Source organism: Schistocerca cancellata, chromosome 10 (genome assembly GCF_023864275.1).
Source record: "Schistocerca cancellata isolate TAMUIC-IGC-003103 chromosome 10, iqSchCanc2.1, whole genome shotgun sequence".
Lineage (NCBI taxonomy): Eukaryota > Metazoa > Arthropoda > Insecta > Orthoptera > Acrididae > Schistocerca > Schistocerca cancellata.
The window spans coordinates 61,560,269-61,578,883 of record NC_064635.1 but is presented as its reverse complement, the minus strand read 5'-3'; the positions used below and the strand labels follow the sequence as shown (position 1 = coordinate 61,578,883).

General features: G+C 40.4%; 1 protein-coding gene across 2 annotated transcripts in view; it reads left to right on the top strand.

Moving 5' to 3' along the window:
* The window catches only part of LOC126106677 (peroxidase-like), a 219,149-nt gene that overhangs the window by 86,649 nt on the left and 113,885 nt on the right, over positions 1–18,615 (top strand). For both annotated transcript variants that reach the window (XM_049913045.1, XM_049913044.1), the window contains exons 3-4: positions 4,610–4,859; positions 16,715–16,920. In XM_049913045.1, coding sequence (XP_049769002.1) covers positions 4,610–4,859; positions 16,715–16,920 — 456 coding nt within the window. The remainder of the gene's footprint in view (positions 1–4,609; positions 4,860–16,714; positions 16,921–18,615) is intronic.

The following is an 18,615-nucleotide window of genomic DNA, read 5'->3' as shown; positions in this document are numbered from 1 at the left end:
GGACAATCTGCATACGTGGTTTATTTTGACAGAGACTATATTCACCGCCCTAAACATTGATTCAGACAGTGCTAAATTTATTGCGCTTATTAATGCCCTAGAGGACCATGCTGAGTGGGTACAGGACTTAGTGCTGTCGGCAGCCCCCGCAAATCGTTACGCACTGGCAAAACAACAGATCTGTGAACGTCTAGCTAAGACTATGCGAATATCCAGATTTTATCCATCCAGTACCAGTATTTCAGAAGAACACTTGGTGATCAGCAACGAACTTTACACATAATTTGAAACCTTTACAAGACTTTTTTTCACTGACACTCGCCACAAAATGATGAAAGGACAAAAGTTTATAGTTTACTGCATTTTCGCTCTTCATGCAATGTAACTTACGCATGAAGCATGTCATTTTAATTTATTACTTCTTTATTACTACTTGTATTCATGGCACATTTTGCAGACAGTAATCACTTACATCATTGAATGTTCCTGCAAAGTTATATCATTGTATGACACACAGTTCAGGATACATCACGTCATAAGCACTGAGATGCGTGAAAAACTTCCACATCGTGCATGAAATTGAAAGTTATTGTTAGTAACCCACTGAATCAATTTTGGTAGAATTTCTTAAAGAGGTAGCTTGTAAACCTCAGCAAAAACAAAAAATACTTTAGGGTGTAGTACATATCTGCATACATACATTTTTATGATGTGTTTGCATATCTTTTATTCTGTGATCCGACTGATGAAGTGAAGCTTGTACAGTGCCCAAAGCTATACTGAAGTTACCTGCAAAACCCCATGAAAATTGGTCAAGTAATGTGTAGTACGAGCTACTTATTAATTTGAAGTAAATTGCGCTAATTGAGGAAAATATAGACTCTCTGACTTTTGAACTTCGTCATGTATGTGTAAATGCTTTTATTGGCTGATACGTGCCATGTGATATGATTCAAAGCAATGAATACAATGCTTATACAATATTGAGTATGTTTAATCCATACTTGGACATCACTTTCATAGCACAATTCATAGATGCATGCTCCTGCCCATGCCCCTCTGTATGTAGGGGGAATAGTGGGGAGGACATTATTAGGCAGATACACAGGGGCAGCTGATGTTACTGCACGTACACTAGCTTAATTAACTCACGGTCACTCACCATAACAGAACAACTCATACATGGGCACAGCCACAGGTAACAGCTAGTTGAAAATGAAAATAGCTTCCACTTAGGAACGCAACCCACAACCTTCACACTATCGTTCTGCATTCCTTCCACTAAATCAGCCACTGCCCTGGGCCTCGCCTGACCTGTGCCAAAAATGCTATTGCTTCTAAACATGTGGCCATTTGGAGCCTTCACTTCTTTCATTTCTGTCCATGCCCTAAGACAAAAAAAGAAGACGCATCATGAAGAAAATATCTAAATGGGACAGAAATCTGTGTATGTGATGTACATGTATAGACAAGTAAATGATTATGACTTTGGAAAAACTGGATGATTTATTCAGAATTTATTGCTCAGATATTTATTATAAGCAAATCAGAGAGTAATAACATTCAAATTATTAGTCAACAATGTGCCTGATTTGATTTTTTATCAATTTTATGTAAAAAATACAAAACTAAAAAACATATGTAATTAGGAGTCATAGCATAAGTTCCGTATAATTACACTTACCACTCACAAATTATCAAAATTACCCAGTCTGCAACAAACGAATGCTGAAAGTCAAATTTTCATTACTTGCACACAAATTCACACTTTTATATATTATATTGTAGCTATTGACACCCAATGGTATTTGTAGGTTCAAACAAGATAGAGCAATGATGCCATTGTTGGAAGGTATGTGCATCACCAGGTGCTGCTCCTTCGTTTAATTTTCTGTCTCTGTTTTCCTGCTGAATTTTGTAGATCTTGTTAATATTTTGCAGTTTTATCCTTTGGCTCAGTTGTATTGTACAACTTTTTCAATTCTTTTTCGATACTGTTTTTGTCACTGATGTGGTCAGAAGGCTTCTGAATCAGCTGATGGTGGGATTTGGCTTACAGGTGTTGATTGGTGTGGATAAGTTTTCGGTAGACTTTATGTCTGAGTTTTCCATTGGGGTTTCTATAGCCGTCTACATCTAGGAGCGGAATTGAACCATTATAATCCTGTTCTATTGTAAGCTGTTAATATTCTGATGGAGTTTAATGCAGCTCTGCTTTCCCATGTGGCCAAATGATGAAATTATCATCCACATTTCACAGCCAGCATAGTGGAGAGGACAACGTGGAGCTTGAGGCATTTCATTCAAGTGCTTACATCAAGATGTCCACCACTACTGGAATTGTGACCAGGGATCCCATTGTCACTGCATCTGTTTCTTCACTATACTTACTGTGCCAACTGAAATACACTACATGACAAAAGCGAAGTGAACCATGCAGCGTCTCTCCTGCAGAGTCTTCCACTGGAGTTTATCTATTATCTCCGTAACGCTTTCGCGATTACTAAATAATCCTGTAATGAAGCGCGTTGTTCTCCGTTGGCTCTTCTCTATCTCTTCTATCAACACTATCTGGTACGGATCCCACACTGCTGAGCATTATTCAGGCAGTGGGCGAACAAGCGTACTGTAACCTGCTTCCTTTGTTTTCTGATTGCATTTCCTTAGGGTTCTTCCAATGAATCTCAGTCTGGCATCTGCTTTACCGACGATCAACTTGATATGATCATTCCATTTTAAATCACTCCTAATGCGTACTCCCAGATGATTTATGGAATTAACTGCTTCCAGTTGCTGACCTGCTATATTGTAGCTAAATGATAAGGGATATTTCTTTCTGTGTATTTGCAGCACATTACACTTGTCTACATTGAGATTCAATTGCCATTCCCTGACCATGCGTCAATTCGCTACAGATCCTCCTGAATTTCAGTACAATTTTCCATTGTTACAACCTCTCGATATACCACAGCTTCATCCACAAAAAGCCTCAGTGAACTTCAGATGTCATCCACAAGGTCATTTATGTATATTGTGAATAGCAACGGTCCTACGACACTCCCCTGCGGCACACCTGAAATCACTCTTACTTCGGAAGACTTCTCTCCATTGAGAATGACATGCTGCGTTCTGTTATCTAGGCACTCTTCTACTTATTAACATGATGTTGCACCCCCTGGATGCATGCACTCATTCTGTTGAGAATGGTGACATAAAGTTGTTATATCCTCTCTTGAAGCAAGCAGACTTGCAACTGACATAATCAAACCTTGATATTCTGAATATTGGCACTGGGAAGGATGTGTTCCCATGTATATTCTATCGAGGTCAAATCTGGGGTGCTTACTGGCCATGAGAGTACCTTAGCAGCACACAGAGACACATGCCACAAGTGGACAGTCATTATCCTGTTGAAAATGGCAACAGGATACTGTCACATGAGAGGTACCCATTAGGATGAAGGATGTCCATCATGTACCATTGTACTGTCACATACTCTCAGTCACTACCATCTGTGACCTGAAGGCACATCCCGTGCCTTCCCACATTATGACTCAGAGAGTAATATTGCTGTTCCTCTCCAAAACATTGGAAAAATGGGACCTCTCCTCAGTTTGCCACGATACTCGACAAAACTGATTGTCTGAGGTAAAGAAGAAACACAATTCTTCACTGAATACCTTGGAACACTATTCATTAGAAGTTCATGTTTCTTGGTCACAGCAATACTCTAAACATAGTCATCTGTGTAGTGGAGTTTACACATTGGTAGTCATTCCTTAGTTCATCTGCAGCTAACTCTGACCTGTGGTGTTGGATGACACAGAATGTTGCAGGGATGTCATTACTTTGTCTTGGATGGCAGGCACAGGAGTTGAGATGTGCTCGGTGCACAATACAGCGATCCTTCCTCGTAGTGGTCGGATACGGTCGACCGGAGCATTGAACACAAATATTCCTGCCATCCATTACCAGGCCAGCGACTCATCAGGACATCCTCCAAATCTGCATGTTGCACAATTCACCCAGCTGACCAAATGGAGACCCACAATGAGGCCCCCATTGAACTCTGTCAGGTGCTGACAGTGCTGTCTCATTTGGGTATATGGCGTCTCCTTTTCCTTCACAGTGATCACTCAACATCCACTGCTGTTCATGCTCCTTACATACTCTACTAGGCCTGGCAGTACTAAACATGAACTACACTAATGCTCTCTTGTGGCCTTTTTAATTGTCACAGGCAACAGAAACTACGTGTACAAAGTTACATTGACAACCGACAGTGTCTTCTGGATGATTCACTCTTTTGTCAGGCAGTGTATTTGCACCAGGTCACAGGTTCCACGTAGTCTTATGATCCCTTTAGAAACCCAGTACACTGTGGCCCTCACACCCCAGCTAACAAGTCTGTGCCTCAAGGAAAGTTGCTGCAGCAAGGTCGAACATCGGTGATTTTAGTATTTTAGCTTTTTAATTAATTTTTAAGGTAATCTGAGAAGGTTTTTAGTGAGTTTGACACTGATTACAAAAGCCTACATATTTGTCTGTGAACTTTGCAAAAGGAAACAGCAGGGCCATATGTGGTAGGCTCTGACGTGTCGTGTTGCAGACGACTTGGACGTGAGTGATGCCGAGCTGGAGGAGGAGGTGCACAAAGGGCTGCAGAAGGGTGCCAGGTTGGCGCAGAAGGTGTTGGAGCATGAGAAGCAGGTGTCGGAGCGGCTGAAAGTGCCGCTGTTTACGCCGGAGTACCACCACTACCTCACCAATGAGGCGAGCGCCAGTGACAAGCAGCAGGTCAAAGGCGTGCTCCAGGACCTCGCCAATGCCACCGCACTCGCAAGGCACCTCTCGAAGCAGTGAGTACAGCACTCGAGTAGTCTGGCCCAGTATGACAGTCTGCCTCAGATGTGTTAGCTGCTTCTTGGGAAAGCACAAAGCCTCTGTAAACTATCAAACGATCTGCCAAACATCACTAGTTTTGTCAAATACTAGGCAAAGTGCAGTTTTGTTTGATGTGTGTGTGTGTGTGTGTGTGTGTGTGTGTGTGTGTGTGTGTGTGTGTGTGTGTGTGTGTGTGTGTGTGTCAAACGTAGACCATGTTCGATTTTTTTGTCAAATGTAGACCATGTTTGATGTGTCCAGCACTCCTAGTACCACTGGGGTCAATGTGACCCCATAAACACATTGGAAATATATATATCCCTTGTCTTCAAAACTTTTATTTTCGAAATATAAGAAATCCTCACATGAGTCAGTTGCATCCAAAGATATTCCATTCATTTTTATATTTACAAATTTAAAAATTTATTCATGGTTTTTGCACTGACAATGAGTACCACAGGGGTCAATATGGCCCCAGCTTAAACTGTTTGTTTCTGACTGTGATTTATGAAAACAGAATGATGAGTTTTATGTTGGACAGCTGTTATGTGAAACACCTGCTACAGTTAAAATATTATTTCCCGCTTACTTTTGTATGCATTGTCACGCTTTCTTGCATCAGCTGTTGCTGTACCCTGCCTAGTACCACTGGCATCAACATGGCCCCATAAGCAGGTTGGAAAATCATATCTCCCTTGTTTTCAAAGCTGTATTTTCAAAATACATTACATTCTCTCTATGAGCAAATTTTATCAGTTTTATATTTACAAAGTATTAAAATTTATTCATGCTTTTTTGCACTAATACTGCACTAAATTTCTTTTTGTTTCATGAATGTGATATTTATGAAAGTAAAATCATTACTCTTCCTTTGAGCAACTGTAACATATATTTTATATTAGTTCATTAAAATATTGCTATACATAATAATTGTTTCCACCATGTGCAAACCCTACAGAGTGATCGATGAGAGGATACGGACCAAAGAGATGTAATAAACGTATGTCTGAAAGTGCATGGTTTCCATGCTAGAGACAATTTATTCAATCATACAAGCTAATATGTGCTGCACCATGTAACCACAATTACAGTATGCAGGGTTTCCTCCCAGAGAGTGGTACTCTTTCTCATGCCCTAGCACCCTCTCCTGCCATTGCAGTTGGTAATGTTGTGTCCGATACACTTCTCTTGCTGACTCACCTTGTAGTGGATGTGATACAGCATTGTGCACAATGGTTCTATATTCGAAATGAGAGCTTGCTGACAGGGTTTTTACTTGTGGAAAGGCAAATGGCAATGGGTGGCAGGCAGCAAGGTTGTATCAGCAGACCTATTTCTGCCAACAATAACCATGGCATTTAATGTTTGCAACAGTGTTTCATCATTTGTCTGAGACAGGATTATATCAGGAAGCAGGAAACCGTGAAGAACATACCAGAAATGTTTGGACACCAGACTTGGAGGGAAATGTGATTAACACTGTGGAAAGTGACTGCTGTGTCAGTATCAGGCAGTTGAACTGCGAGCACAGGGGAAGCCAGATGACCGTATGGAACATTTTCCATGACAACTGTTACTACCATTATCATTTAAAGCATGTGCAGGGCTTACTAGTGACAGACTTTCAACATTGGTAGCAGTTTTGTCACTGGTTTCTTCACCAGGCAATCACAATTCTGGAATATGTGTTCTCCATCCTACTCACAGATGAGGCCACCTTTACCCAGAGTGGTATCTTCAGCTTTCATTATGTCATTTGTGGCACAGTATGCAGAGCCCCCACGATATGGTGACAGGGAGTCATAAGCATTGGTGCAGCCGCAATTGGCTGGGATAATTGGCAACCGTATTTTGGGACCATTCTTCCTTCCGTGTCACCTAACAGACCGGAACTTGTTTCGTGCAGGTAACTTGGCCTCCCCTGCTGGAAGAAGTGCCATTGATGATTTTAAGTGTTATCGTAATCCGTTAGATTTCTGGTTATGGGGCCATGTCAGGAGTATCGTGTATGTGTTCCAGATGTGGAGACACTGGAGCAGCATATTCGTGCTACCTTTGACACTGTTCGGATGCAGCCTGGCCGATGTGAATGTGTGAGACAGAACACGCTATGGTGCATACACGCTTACATTGAGGCACACGTAAACCATTTTCAACACTTACTGTAATTATGGCTGCATTGTGCATCGCACATTAAACTATTAAACTGCTGTCCCTGTAACAATGTATCAAATGGTGATGGCATTTTTTCCATGCATTACCTCATACAGTGACAACCCTGTACTGGTGTGGATCTCTGAATTGTATGCACACACTACAAATGAAAGATACTTGTCCCAATCATTGTTATCAGAGTTCACATAGCAACTCGGCATTCTCCCAATTGTCCAGTGAACCTAATTCTTCCTTCCATTCAACTGAAGGTGAAATGGACTATTTCTTAATTTCTTCACATGTAACAAATGACATCATTCATTAAGTCTGACACGAAGTTCTTCCCCTAATCCGTAATCATTGTTTCCAGTATTCAAAAATTCAGTATCCACCTACTGACCATTGCCTGTGTGACTTTCTGGTTTGGCATTGGTATCATTTGACACACTGGGAGAAATGCCTGATCATCGTTACTATGAAATGATTCTCCACTGGAGTCTTGTTAAAACAGTCCTTACACATACATGTCAATCTTCTCCGATGTCTGTACACTCCCTCTGGAAATCCAGGAACACCAACACTGTATTCAGTGTCAAAACATCTTTTAAGCTCTTCAGATGTACCCTGATACTCCTCTGACCACACATATTTCATGCCCCTTTTCACTAGTTATGTGAATGGTCGCACGTGTCAGAGAACCCCTTTGAGAACTTCCTCCCAAAGTTCGAAAGACCCAAGAATGATTATAGTTCTTTGTCTGGAAAATCTTGCTCTCCCTATACCCGGCTCAGATTTGTTCTTACCCAATATTCACTAATCACGTATCCTAAGTAACTTCTCCAATGCAAAATTACACGTCTCCATACTCAAGGTCAGATATGCAGCCCACAACCTCTTAAATATTTCTCTCACACATTCTCTATGTTCTTCCCTGTTCCTGGAGAACACAGTTATGTCATCATTTAAATTCAAAATGGGTGAGGCTTCAGCCCCTACAATACTCCATCCATCAAAGGCTAAAACATGATAAGCATTCTTCAGCCCAGACGGCATGAACACTCTTCAACCTGAACAGCGTTCTCCAATACTGGTAATGGCCCCACGGTAATAAAAAAACTGTCTTCAGTTGGTCCTCTTGAACCACTTGCAACTGATAGTATTCGCTTTTAAATCCACGGTAGAGAAATACCAGCAATGTGTAAGGGTACAGATCTCCATCCAATACTTGATGGATTGGATCTACCCTTATGCTTCTTTGCTACAGCACAGTGGCATCACTGATGCAGGTCCCCCATAGTTCTAGAAGGGACTGATTGGTGTCTAGAGATCGTTTGGCATGGATTAGTGAGTCAGCCATGTCAAAGCCTTCATACGAGTAGGATGTGTATGTATGTGAGAAAAGTGATCATGGTTAAAAATAATTTTGAAGCCTAGGATTAATTTTGTATTGAGGGAGCTGTTATACTGGGTGATCAAAAAGTCACTATAAATTTGAAAACTTAATAAACCACGGAATAATGTAGATAGAGAGGTAAAAATTGACACACATGCTTGGAATGACATGGGGTTTTATTAGGGGGGGAAAAAAAGTTCACAAAATGTTCAACAGATGGTGCTGGACAGCAAAACGTCAGTGACTGCGCATGACACTCATGTATAAAAGGAGCTATAATGAGAGAGAATCAGATGTGCCAGCAGTCACAGCATGTTGACGTTACCTGAAAAGGTGCTTTTAGTGAAGCTGTATTATCAGAATGGAGAATGTGCTAGTCCAGCATTATGATCCTATCGCCATAGGAAGGAAATTCGAACAGGTAAAGGTCCATTGACAAATACAGCTGTGGCGAGAATGATTTTGAAGTTCGAAGCCACGGGTTGCTTAGACGATAGACCCCGTAGTGGCTGACCGAGCACAAGGCATAATGGTGCTGAGACAGTTCAGGAAGAAATTGAGACTGTAGTGGGTTCGTCTATGCTCGGGGAAGTCTGCGCTCGTGCAGTCGCACATTGCACCTCCGATGCTATCTGTACAAAATCCATCGGCATCATGAACTGTTACCTGGTGATTTACTGAAGCAGAGACAATTTGCGGTGTGGTCATTTCAAAAGATGACGATTGGTTGAGTAATGTGTTGTGGGCCGATGAAGCTCATTTCACACTCCAAGGGTCTGTCAACACCCACAACTGCAGAATTTGGGCTACTGAAAATCCTAGAACTGTTGTGGAAACTCCATTGCAAGATGAGAAAGTCACAGTATGGGTTGGATTTATCACATCTACCATTATTGGGCCTTTTTTCTTCGAGGAAATGCATGATTCTGGTTTTGTAACTGCTGCGGGTGAGAGGTACACTGATGTGTTACAGAATCACATCATCCCCAGCCTGGCTGATAAACACCTGCTGGAATGTATGATGGTTATGCAGGATGGCACTCCACCCCATATTGCTAGACGCATGAAGATCTATTGTGTGCGTCGTTTGGTGATGATCGTGTGCTCAGCCGCCACTTTCATCATGCTTGGCCGCCCAGGTCCCCAGACCTCAGTCCGTGCAATTATTGGCTTTGGGGTTACCTGAAGTCACAAGTGTATTGTGATCGACCGACACCTCTAGGGATACTGAAAGACAAAATCTGACACCAATGCCTCACCATAACTCCGGACATGATTTACAGTGCTGTTCACAACATTATTCTTCGACTACCGCTATTGTTGAGGAATGATGGTGGACATATTGAGCATTTCCTGTAAAAAACATCATCTTTACTTTGTCTTACTTTGTTATGCTAATTATTGCTATTCTGATCAGACGAAGCGCCATCTGTCGGACATTTTTTGAACGTTTGTATTTTTTTGGCTCTAATAAAACCCCATGTCATTCTAAGCATGTGTGTCAATTTTTACCTCTCTATCTACATTATTCTGTGATTTATTCAGTTTTCAAATTTATACTGACTTTTTGATGACCCGGTATAATTAAATGACAAGTATCCTATAAGGAATCAGCAATGATAAACTCATTTAATTTCATGATAAATGAGTGACTGTATTTAAAGTGTGAGTGCAATCAGATCAAGTGGGGACATGATACTTGAAATTCAAGTGAAGTAAATTAGTTTTTTCATTGCAACCTCTTCATTATTATAGGAATATAGAACAGTGTGGAAGAATAGATAGGGCATGCATCACAGGTACATGATTAGAACTTTAGTTATTGGCACGTGTACCTTTGGAGTAAGTTCACCTTCCAAGACTGGCTACTTATGGATGTCTGACACCTAGTATTCCAACCAGACAGACTATTGCAAGTAATAATTAATAAAAATCAACAAATTACAGAGTGGTGCCTTACAATGGCCCCAAATTATCAATGGCCTCTGTGATACTGGATATGGTGTATGCGTTTGTCACAGTCTTACTGCTAATCACAGAAAAATAAGTATCTCTTGGAATCACTCATAGACTTTTTCAGCACAAGCACAATTCCTGTTCCCAATGGACTATTACTGTCTTCTGTTATCCCATCAGCTAACGTCTGGTTTATAAACTCCTCCAGAATCAGTTGCAAATATTGAGGTATTGTATATGGTTAGTGGTACACTGATGCTTCATTTCCTGTCAGAACTCTGTGTTGCATAACAGGTGTTGCAGGAAACAGACCCAGAAGAAAAACCAAATCTTCAAACTCCACCAATAGCTTCTCCATCCAGGTTCTCTCCATTCCCTTTAGATGCTCCCCTTCTTATGCAGTGCAACCAGCGGCGTGCTGTGGCTGTTTATGGTTTGCATCTGTGCAGCAATCCTCCTCCTCCAGAATGTCTAATCTCACTATCAGCATCCACTCCAAAATTGTCAATATTGACAGGTAGTACCTTCCCATCACCCTTTTCCCATACACATACAACACTCCATTTAACCAAACAACTCACAGAATTTAATACATTGTTCCTATCCAGTGGTTCTACTATGCATAAAATATTGACTAGTAAGTATGGCTCCACACTCACCCAGAGCGACTTCCTAGTGCTACTTGCCACACAATCAGGCCAGTCAAGCCTTAGAGTATTTGTACCTCGTTTAATCAGGTTTCCCACTGTGATGGATGCACTTCACAAAAGACTGTCATTGGCGATGGCTTCCACTGGCTTCCCCTAGCTGGAATGTCATCCCACTTAGTTCCACAACACACTGCCAAAGGTCAATTATGACATGTTGATCCAAAAAGTCTAGCTCCAGGATCATGCTGTAGTCCCCTCCGCCCCCTTACATGAGCCGTTACCTCCACACACTGCTTAAACCCAACTGCTTACATGAGGCACAATATCAACAAATGGCTGAAACCCAACTGCCTCTGACCAAAAATCCATTTCCACTGACTTATATAATTATCCTCCACCCTACCCAATATATAACATAGTGGGTTTCAGTGCCTCTGACCCACTAGGTCCCTACTGGCTACAGACACATGTGCCCCTGTTTCTAATAAAAACCTATACTTCTTTTCCATCAATGCACCCACTAATGCACATTCCATCTCTAATTTTAACAGTGACATGTTTTGGTGAACATCTGGTTCCTCTTATGTTTAACAGCTACTTGCTTTGACCTCGTCATCCCCTGCTACCGTTACCGTGATGCTGTTGATGATCCGTACAATTCTTATTCCAGTGAGCCTGGTGGCACTACTTCTACTTATGTCCACAATTGTAACACTTCGTGTTTGAAAAGGATACACAAATTATCCCTCACACTCGTCGACACACAAATCGCCCCACACAAATGCCTTAGGAAGGCATCAAGGGCCATGTGCTCAGCTACCTGCAGTAAAGCTTTATTCACTTCATATGTTAGTACATTCCACCCCCCCCCCCCCCAATCTCCCAAATCACAAGATGATGTCAGCCACTCAACATAAACATGGAGACAGTCACTGTTAACTGTTGCCTGCTGCTCACCTGGAATCAGATGCTGCTGTGCCCTTTGGTCCACAAGAGGTATTTGATTTCCGTGATACCACCCATGTCATGGAGGTGTTCCCCTCTCTGTCCCCTGGGGCTGTGCCCTCTTAAATGTTACAAGCCCCTGTCACCTTTCTTGTAGAAGCACTGAAAAATGACATTTGTGGTGACATGCTCTCCACCATTCAAACACTATAGCAGGTGATTTCTGCACTTGCGCCAAACTGTTTGTATGAAGTAATCATCCAAATGTGGCAAAGATTCTCTCCCCCACAACCTCTTTGCCATAGGCGGGTTTTTCTCTGAAGAAAGTGTGGCTTTGAAGCCTTTACCTCACAACTGACACTTCCCGCAAGGATGCTGAGCAAGCAACACCTCAGATGCTGTCGCTCAGTGATTTGTGCATTATGTAATTGTGCCATAACAAAACTTAATGGCATGCCACATAGTGCTCCCAGTCAGGAATTCAAGCATTCAGAAAACCACGTACCATTAAGTTCGATTTGTGTGACTACGTGGCATGAGCATTGTGGGCTACTCATATTATTGTGGAGAAACAGTGGGCCTCTCACTTTTAAATACCTGGGTGCATACAGCCCCCTTATCCAGTCAGTTATTCTGGGTAGGACTTGGGGCATCACTTCTTAATCACCACCAACACTATTATTAGCGGGTAGGACTTGGGGCATCACTTCTTAATCACCACCAACACTATTATTAGCCAGGGTGGCAATCCAGCACACTCTGGTGTCCACTAAATGGTACAGTATGTGCCCCATGAGCATGCTCACAAGTCCTTATACAACTCTCCTACCTACATGCATGAAATAATATTGCCTGTATTAGTGTCCCTTCCAGATACACAGTGAGGAATTTTCTGTTGGGTGACCCCATTGTATGATCTGCCTAAAATACATAAAGAAGTCATACCACAGAGGTCCATTATATGTGCTATTGGGTATCTTGCATAAAGGCTGGTGCCCTTTGTTGGCCACTGTAAAAAACATGTTAGGAACTCTAAAATTCATATAAATCTCTCTTTATAGTTTACATCATACACCACCAACATAAATTACATATCAGATCAACCGGTATGATTTTTAATGATAATAGATGACTGAAAAATCTGATATTCCCATTTCTAACAACAGATTCTGAAAACCCTCCTTGTAATACTCACAAACACTGTGCTGCACAAGACTGATATTTCACATGGGTTTGAGTTCTTTTTTCAAATGTAAATTCCTGATTGTATGTAACACACCAGTGATATGAACAAAATTGATTGTTTTCATTGTTATATCAGTGATATTAAGCTATTTACAAAATGGTTTGCCATATTTGCAGAAGTACAGTAAGAGAATCCAGTGACCTGTAAAGCATTGACCTTAATGTTCCTGGATGTGTTATTTAAGTGTACAAGAGGATTTAAAAAAGTATGGTAACTTACAGATTATTATGGCAAACCACCTTAACTTTTACTAAATCCTGCATTACAGTTCAAAGTGACACAGATACACTACTGTTTTTCAATATAGTCACCAATTTCTGTATACAGTTGTTGGAACATTCCGCTAATCATTCAGTTCCTCATAAACTGAAGTCTTCATCTTGTTCACCGATCCTTTCGAGAGCTACAGTATGAACTTCCAAATCATCAGAAAATCTGTAATTGCTTTAAATCAGATCCTGGATTGACTGGACACTATCATTGGCCATAGATATTAATGGCCTCCCTTCCCAATTGGTATCACCCAAAATTGTGCAGCCGTTGTTGAATTACTGGCACTATTTCACTTTGTCTGGATACAACATTGCATTTGGTCCTTATACCACCAGAATTCTGTGTTGAGTCAGTGTGCAACTTATATGTTTTGCCCACAAGACTTGTGCTGCCCCATGTACTTTAGTTTTGGAGTATGTTCCCAGTTCCCATGTCATTTCATTCCCAAATTTGATGCACCTGTTACCTGCCCTGCAGTAGGAGTGTGTCTGCAGGAAACCTCGAACATGTACCCTTGTCTGAAAATGTGCAGTTACTGTTGTGACATGGTCCTAGTATAGGACAAAATGTGTAACTTACTTTTTGAAGTACCCATGCATTAAATGTTTGTCTGAAATGTAATTCATATATACGAGGTGTGATTGGAAAGTTTTAAGAATGGGCTGTAATTGTACAATGGTGGTACTTGAATGCTACTGTGATGCATCTCCTTCAAAATAGACTCCTTCTGACTGAACACACCAACTCCAACAGTGTTTCCACTTTTGGAAACATTCCTGGAAATTTTTTTCCTGAAGTGTGTTAAGGACGCTCTCCGTATCTGCCTGGATGTCTTAAATCGAGTCAAATCGCTTCCATTTCAATGAAAATTTCATTTTAGGAAACAGGTAGAAGGCCCAATACAGGGGAATATGGTGGTTGTAGAAGCACAGGAATTTTGAATCTGATCAAAAATTCAATGATGGAGAAGGCACGATGAGCCGGAGCATTGTCATAGTGTAGCTCCCAACTCAGATCTTGTTATAATTGACTGAACTGCATAGAAACTTACCATATTTACTCGAATCTAAGCCGCACTCGAATCTAAGCCGCACCTGAAAAATGAGACTCGAAATCAAGGAAAAAAGATTTTCCCGAATCTAAGCCGCACCTGAAATATGAGACTCGAAATTCATGGGGAGAGTAAAGTTTTAGGCCGCACCTCCAAATCGAAACAAAGTTGGTCCATTGTAATATGAGACACAATTTAGGTCGAATGAATGACGATACAGCTACAGTAGTTTGGTTCGCGTAGTAAGCTTAGCAGTTAGGCTTTACCAGGTAGCCATTGTTATGCGTCAGGCGCTCCGTCCATATTTATACGGGTACCCTTCCTTTTTCACGTGCTTCGTCTGGTTTGGATCGATTGCTTATTTTTCTTTGATCTGATAAGTGCCGTTCTCTTTGTTATAGGTGTTTACGTCACTCTAAGCTGAAAATGCATTACTGTACTGTGTCATGCACTGTTTGTCGCATTCTGATAATCAGTGTTTACGGCCTGTCGCCGCTCGCGTCGTGGCTTGCTTTTGTGCGCACTACCGCCGCTTACAATTAAAAAAAGAAAAAGAGAGGAATCGTCTCATTAGCGAAACAATGGCAAGAGACTGCTATTTGTTGTTACTAACACTGCTGCTTTCTTTGATGATCAACAAGAACCAAATAATAGACTGCGTATGATAGAAGATGTTCTGAACGAGAGTTTAGCGAAAATTTTTCTCTGTTTGAAAATCTTTGCAGACGTCTTTAGTACATAACATTCTGTACAGAAATTAGTCATCTTAGATTTAAAAATCTAGTCAATTGACGTGCTTCATTTCTGACTGTATCACTATTAGGCATAAGAATAATACGAATATAAACATGAAATGATATGTATATTCTTCGGCGTTTGCTGTTGTCTCACTCTAGTTTCGTAGTTTATTAGGCAGGCAGGATTTAAATGAGACAGCAGCAAACACGAAAGAATACATGGCAAAATGTTTATATTCGTAATTATTCTTATGGTGAAGAGAATACTGCATGTGATTCACAATCCAAAAAGTTCCTATTAGCAACCACCTCTTCTCACAGGTAGGAAAAAATTCAGAACGTAGAGTTGGCCATATTGACAAACATCCCAAACAGTCTTGCCAGTCGGATTTTCGTAGTACATTGAAATGCTGCTACATTCGAAGATGAACAATACAGAATTTGTATTTACTTCGTTGGATAATGTATGAAAATGCAGTGGTCGAAACTCGGGGCGGAGAAAAAAAGCTCGTCTTCCACTTTTTTTTAAAAATTTATGTACTGACGCGGAGGTTTTGGCGCCAGTATTTATCATTGTGCCTGCAAAACATATCTGTGTATCGCTACATATATTCTATGGCAGAAGTTAGTTGTGGCGGCACCTACCAACATTTTTCAGAACTTCCGCTTACTTTGCACTCGATTCTAAGCCGCAGGCGGTTTTTTGGATTACAAAAACCGGAAAAAAAGTGCGGCTTAGATTCGAGTAAATACGGTAAATTAAGTTCATCAGCCATCTCCCTAATTGTAAGTTTAAGATCAGAGTGCAGTAAGTCATGAACTTTCACAACATTTTCATTCGTTATTTGAGGTGGAAGGACAGCCAGACTGTGGTGCATCTTCAAATGATTTGTGGCCATTTTTAAATCTGTTGAACCAGACAAAAACATTTGACTGACTCATACAACTACTGTGTCTCCAAAAACTGTTTTTAATAGTTCATAAGTCTCAGAAGCTGATTTCCTGGTTTTAAAACAAAATTTCACACAAACTCATTGCTCCATCTTTATTCATGCAGACAGAATCCGGAGCCCTAACAGACTTGCACTCAACCAGCTGCCACAACAAACTGAATGAAGGAAATGCAGTTTCCTGTCAGAGGGCATTCAAGGACAAGGCAATGACTCACTCCCCACCCTCCATGTACCTGTCCGCCAAACCAGTAAGCAGTAGCGGATCCAATCTTACAACTTTCCAACCACACCTCGTATGTCCCTTCCAATGTTTAAATCACATAGAAATTTTGGTTTGTACAGATTTTAACTGTTACATCATGAATGCAATTCCATAGAAAAATTGTGTAAATAAATTCATAAAAAATTATACCTGAATCTCTTGCTGTAAATTTTGATTACATAACTTTCTTGAATTATCACTTCTGTACAGATTTAACATATCCCCGGAGGCCATGGGAGACTTCCTGATTTCTTTAAAAGTTCCTGCAGATCCAGCTCATGTTCTGCAAATACCAACATGTGATGCTTCTGATATCTACAGAACACACAATGCATCATGTAACAATTTGGAGCATCCAGCATGGGGAATGACAAGTACTGCATATACACGTCTTGTCAAATCGGTCTTCCTTGATGGTAAGATATTTTATGCATAAATGTATATTACAAATGCATTGCCTCATGATAGTACACATTAATAAAAGCTTGTTGTACTTCCAGCCATTTAAATTGGGTTAGTTAGATAGATAGAGTATCTTCTTTTTATTTCTTTAAAAGAAACCAAAAGAAAGGTCTGCCATTTGAGCAATAATTGTTCATTTATAGTACACCTTAATGATTTAGGTTTGTAGCCATTTGCAAGTGCATATTGAAATGTTAAAATGTGTCTGACTTGTCTGTGACATGTCATTGTCAAAAAAACATATTTCTGGTCTTACAGACCAGTTGTTGTATTACAGGATACTTTATTATTATTATTGATTTAAGCCCACTAAGGAGCTCTTATGATTAGTTCTTCGATGCTCTCTTCCATTCCCAATATCTCTTGAGCCCTGCTGATAATTTCTCCTTCCTCTCCTGTGAATACAATACAGGATACAAGTACATACCCAAGATGAAAAACTGATAACATACAATATGGCATATTTAACAGTTAGTATATTCCTGTGACCAGCATGTACACATTTATTGGTGTTAAATATGCTATACTATGTGTTAATGCTTTCTCATTGTATGCAATGTCAGCCATATTATGTATCTTGGATATGTATTCATATCCTGTAATATGACAACTGGTCTACAAGACCAGAAACTTTTTTTTTTTTAATTATGACACATGACATGAAATGTCACAGACAGATCAGACATATTTTAAAATTTCAACATGCACTTGAGAATAGCTATAAAATCACGACTGTGTACAACAAATAAACAATTAACAGTCAGGTGGCAGAAATTTCTTTCAAAAACTTCTATATCACTCTAGTTCTCCATAAGGAAAGCTCAGGTGGTTTAGTGTTGGTGGAATATTGATGCTAATGGTCACTGGTTTCAAATTGTATGTTGTAGGCATACTGATTATTAAACTTTGTTTTTAATTGGAATGGAGAATCATGTTTTCCTGTACACTTTACTGGCTTTTTTTCAGTAATGCATCATATTGACATTTTAAAAGTTGAATCTGATCCAGTAACATTGAAATAAGTTCACCTTTACTGTTAAATGTCTGGCCTACTCCTTGTTTACAACATTTTTGCTCCAGGGCTAATGAAGGTGCTAGAATGTGTCCTATCATGAGCAACAACTAAAAACAAAGGAGGTATCCTTTTGTGTATCCAGACAGGTTAACAATTCAGATTTTATGTGTAAAATGGAATATTCAACCTAGTGGGAGGCCCAAAAATACATCTTCAATTAGTTGTGATGTGAAAAGCTAAGCAAGCTAACTCACTACATGTTTACAAGATCCAAAGTGTAGCAGCAATCACAGATAAGCTGTGTTGAAAATTTGTGGCACTATTTCACAACTGAAAATGAAAAAAATTCTATTTTTGTTGTGGTCTTCAGTCCAAAGACTGGGTTGCTGCAACTCTGCATCCTAGTGAAGCAAGCTTCTTCATCTCTGGAATGAGAATTTCACTCTGCAGCAGAGTGTGCGCTGATATGAAACTTCCTGGCAGATTAAAACTGTGTGCCGGGCCAAGCCTCGAACTGAGGATCTTTGCCTTTCGTGGGCAAGTGCTCTACCAACTGAGCTACCCAAGCATGACTTACAACCCATCCTCACAGCTTTAATTCCGCCAGTACCTCATTTCCTACCTTCCAAACTTT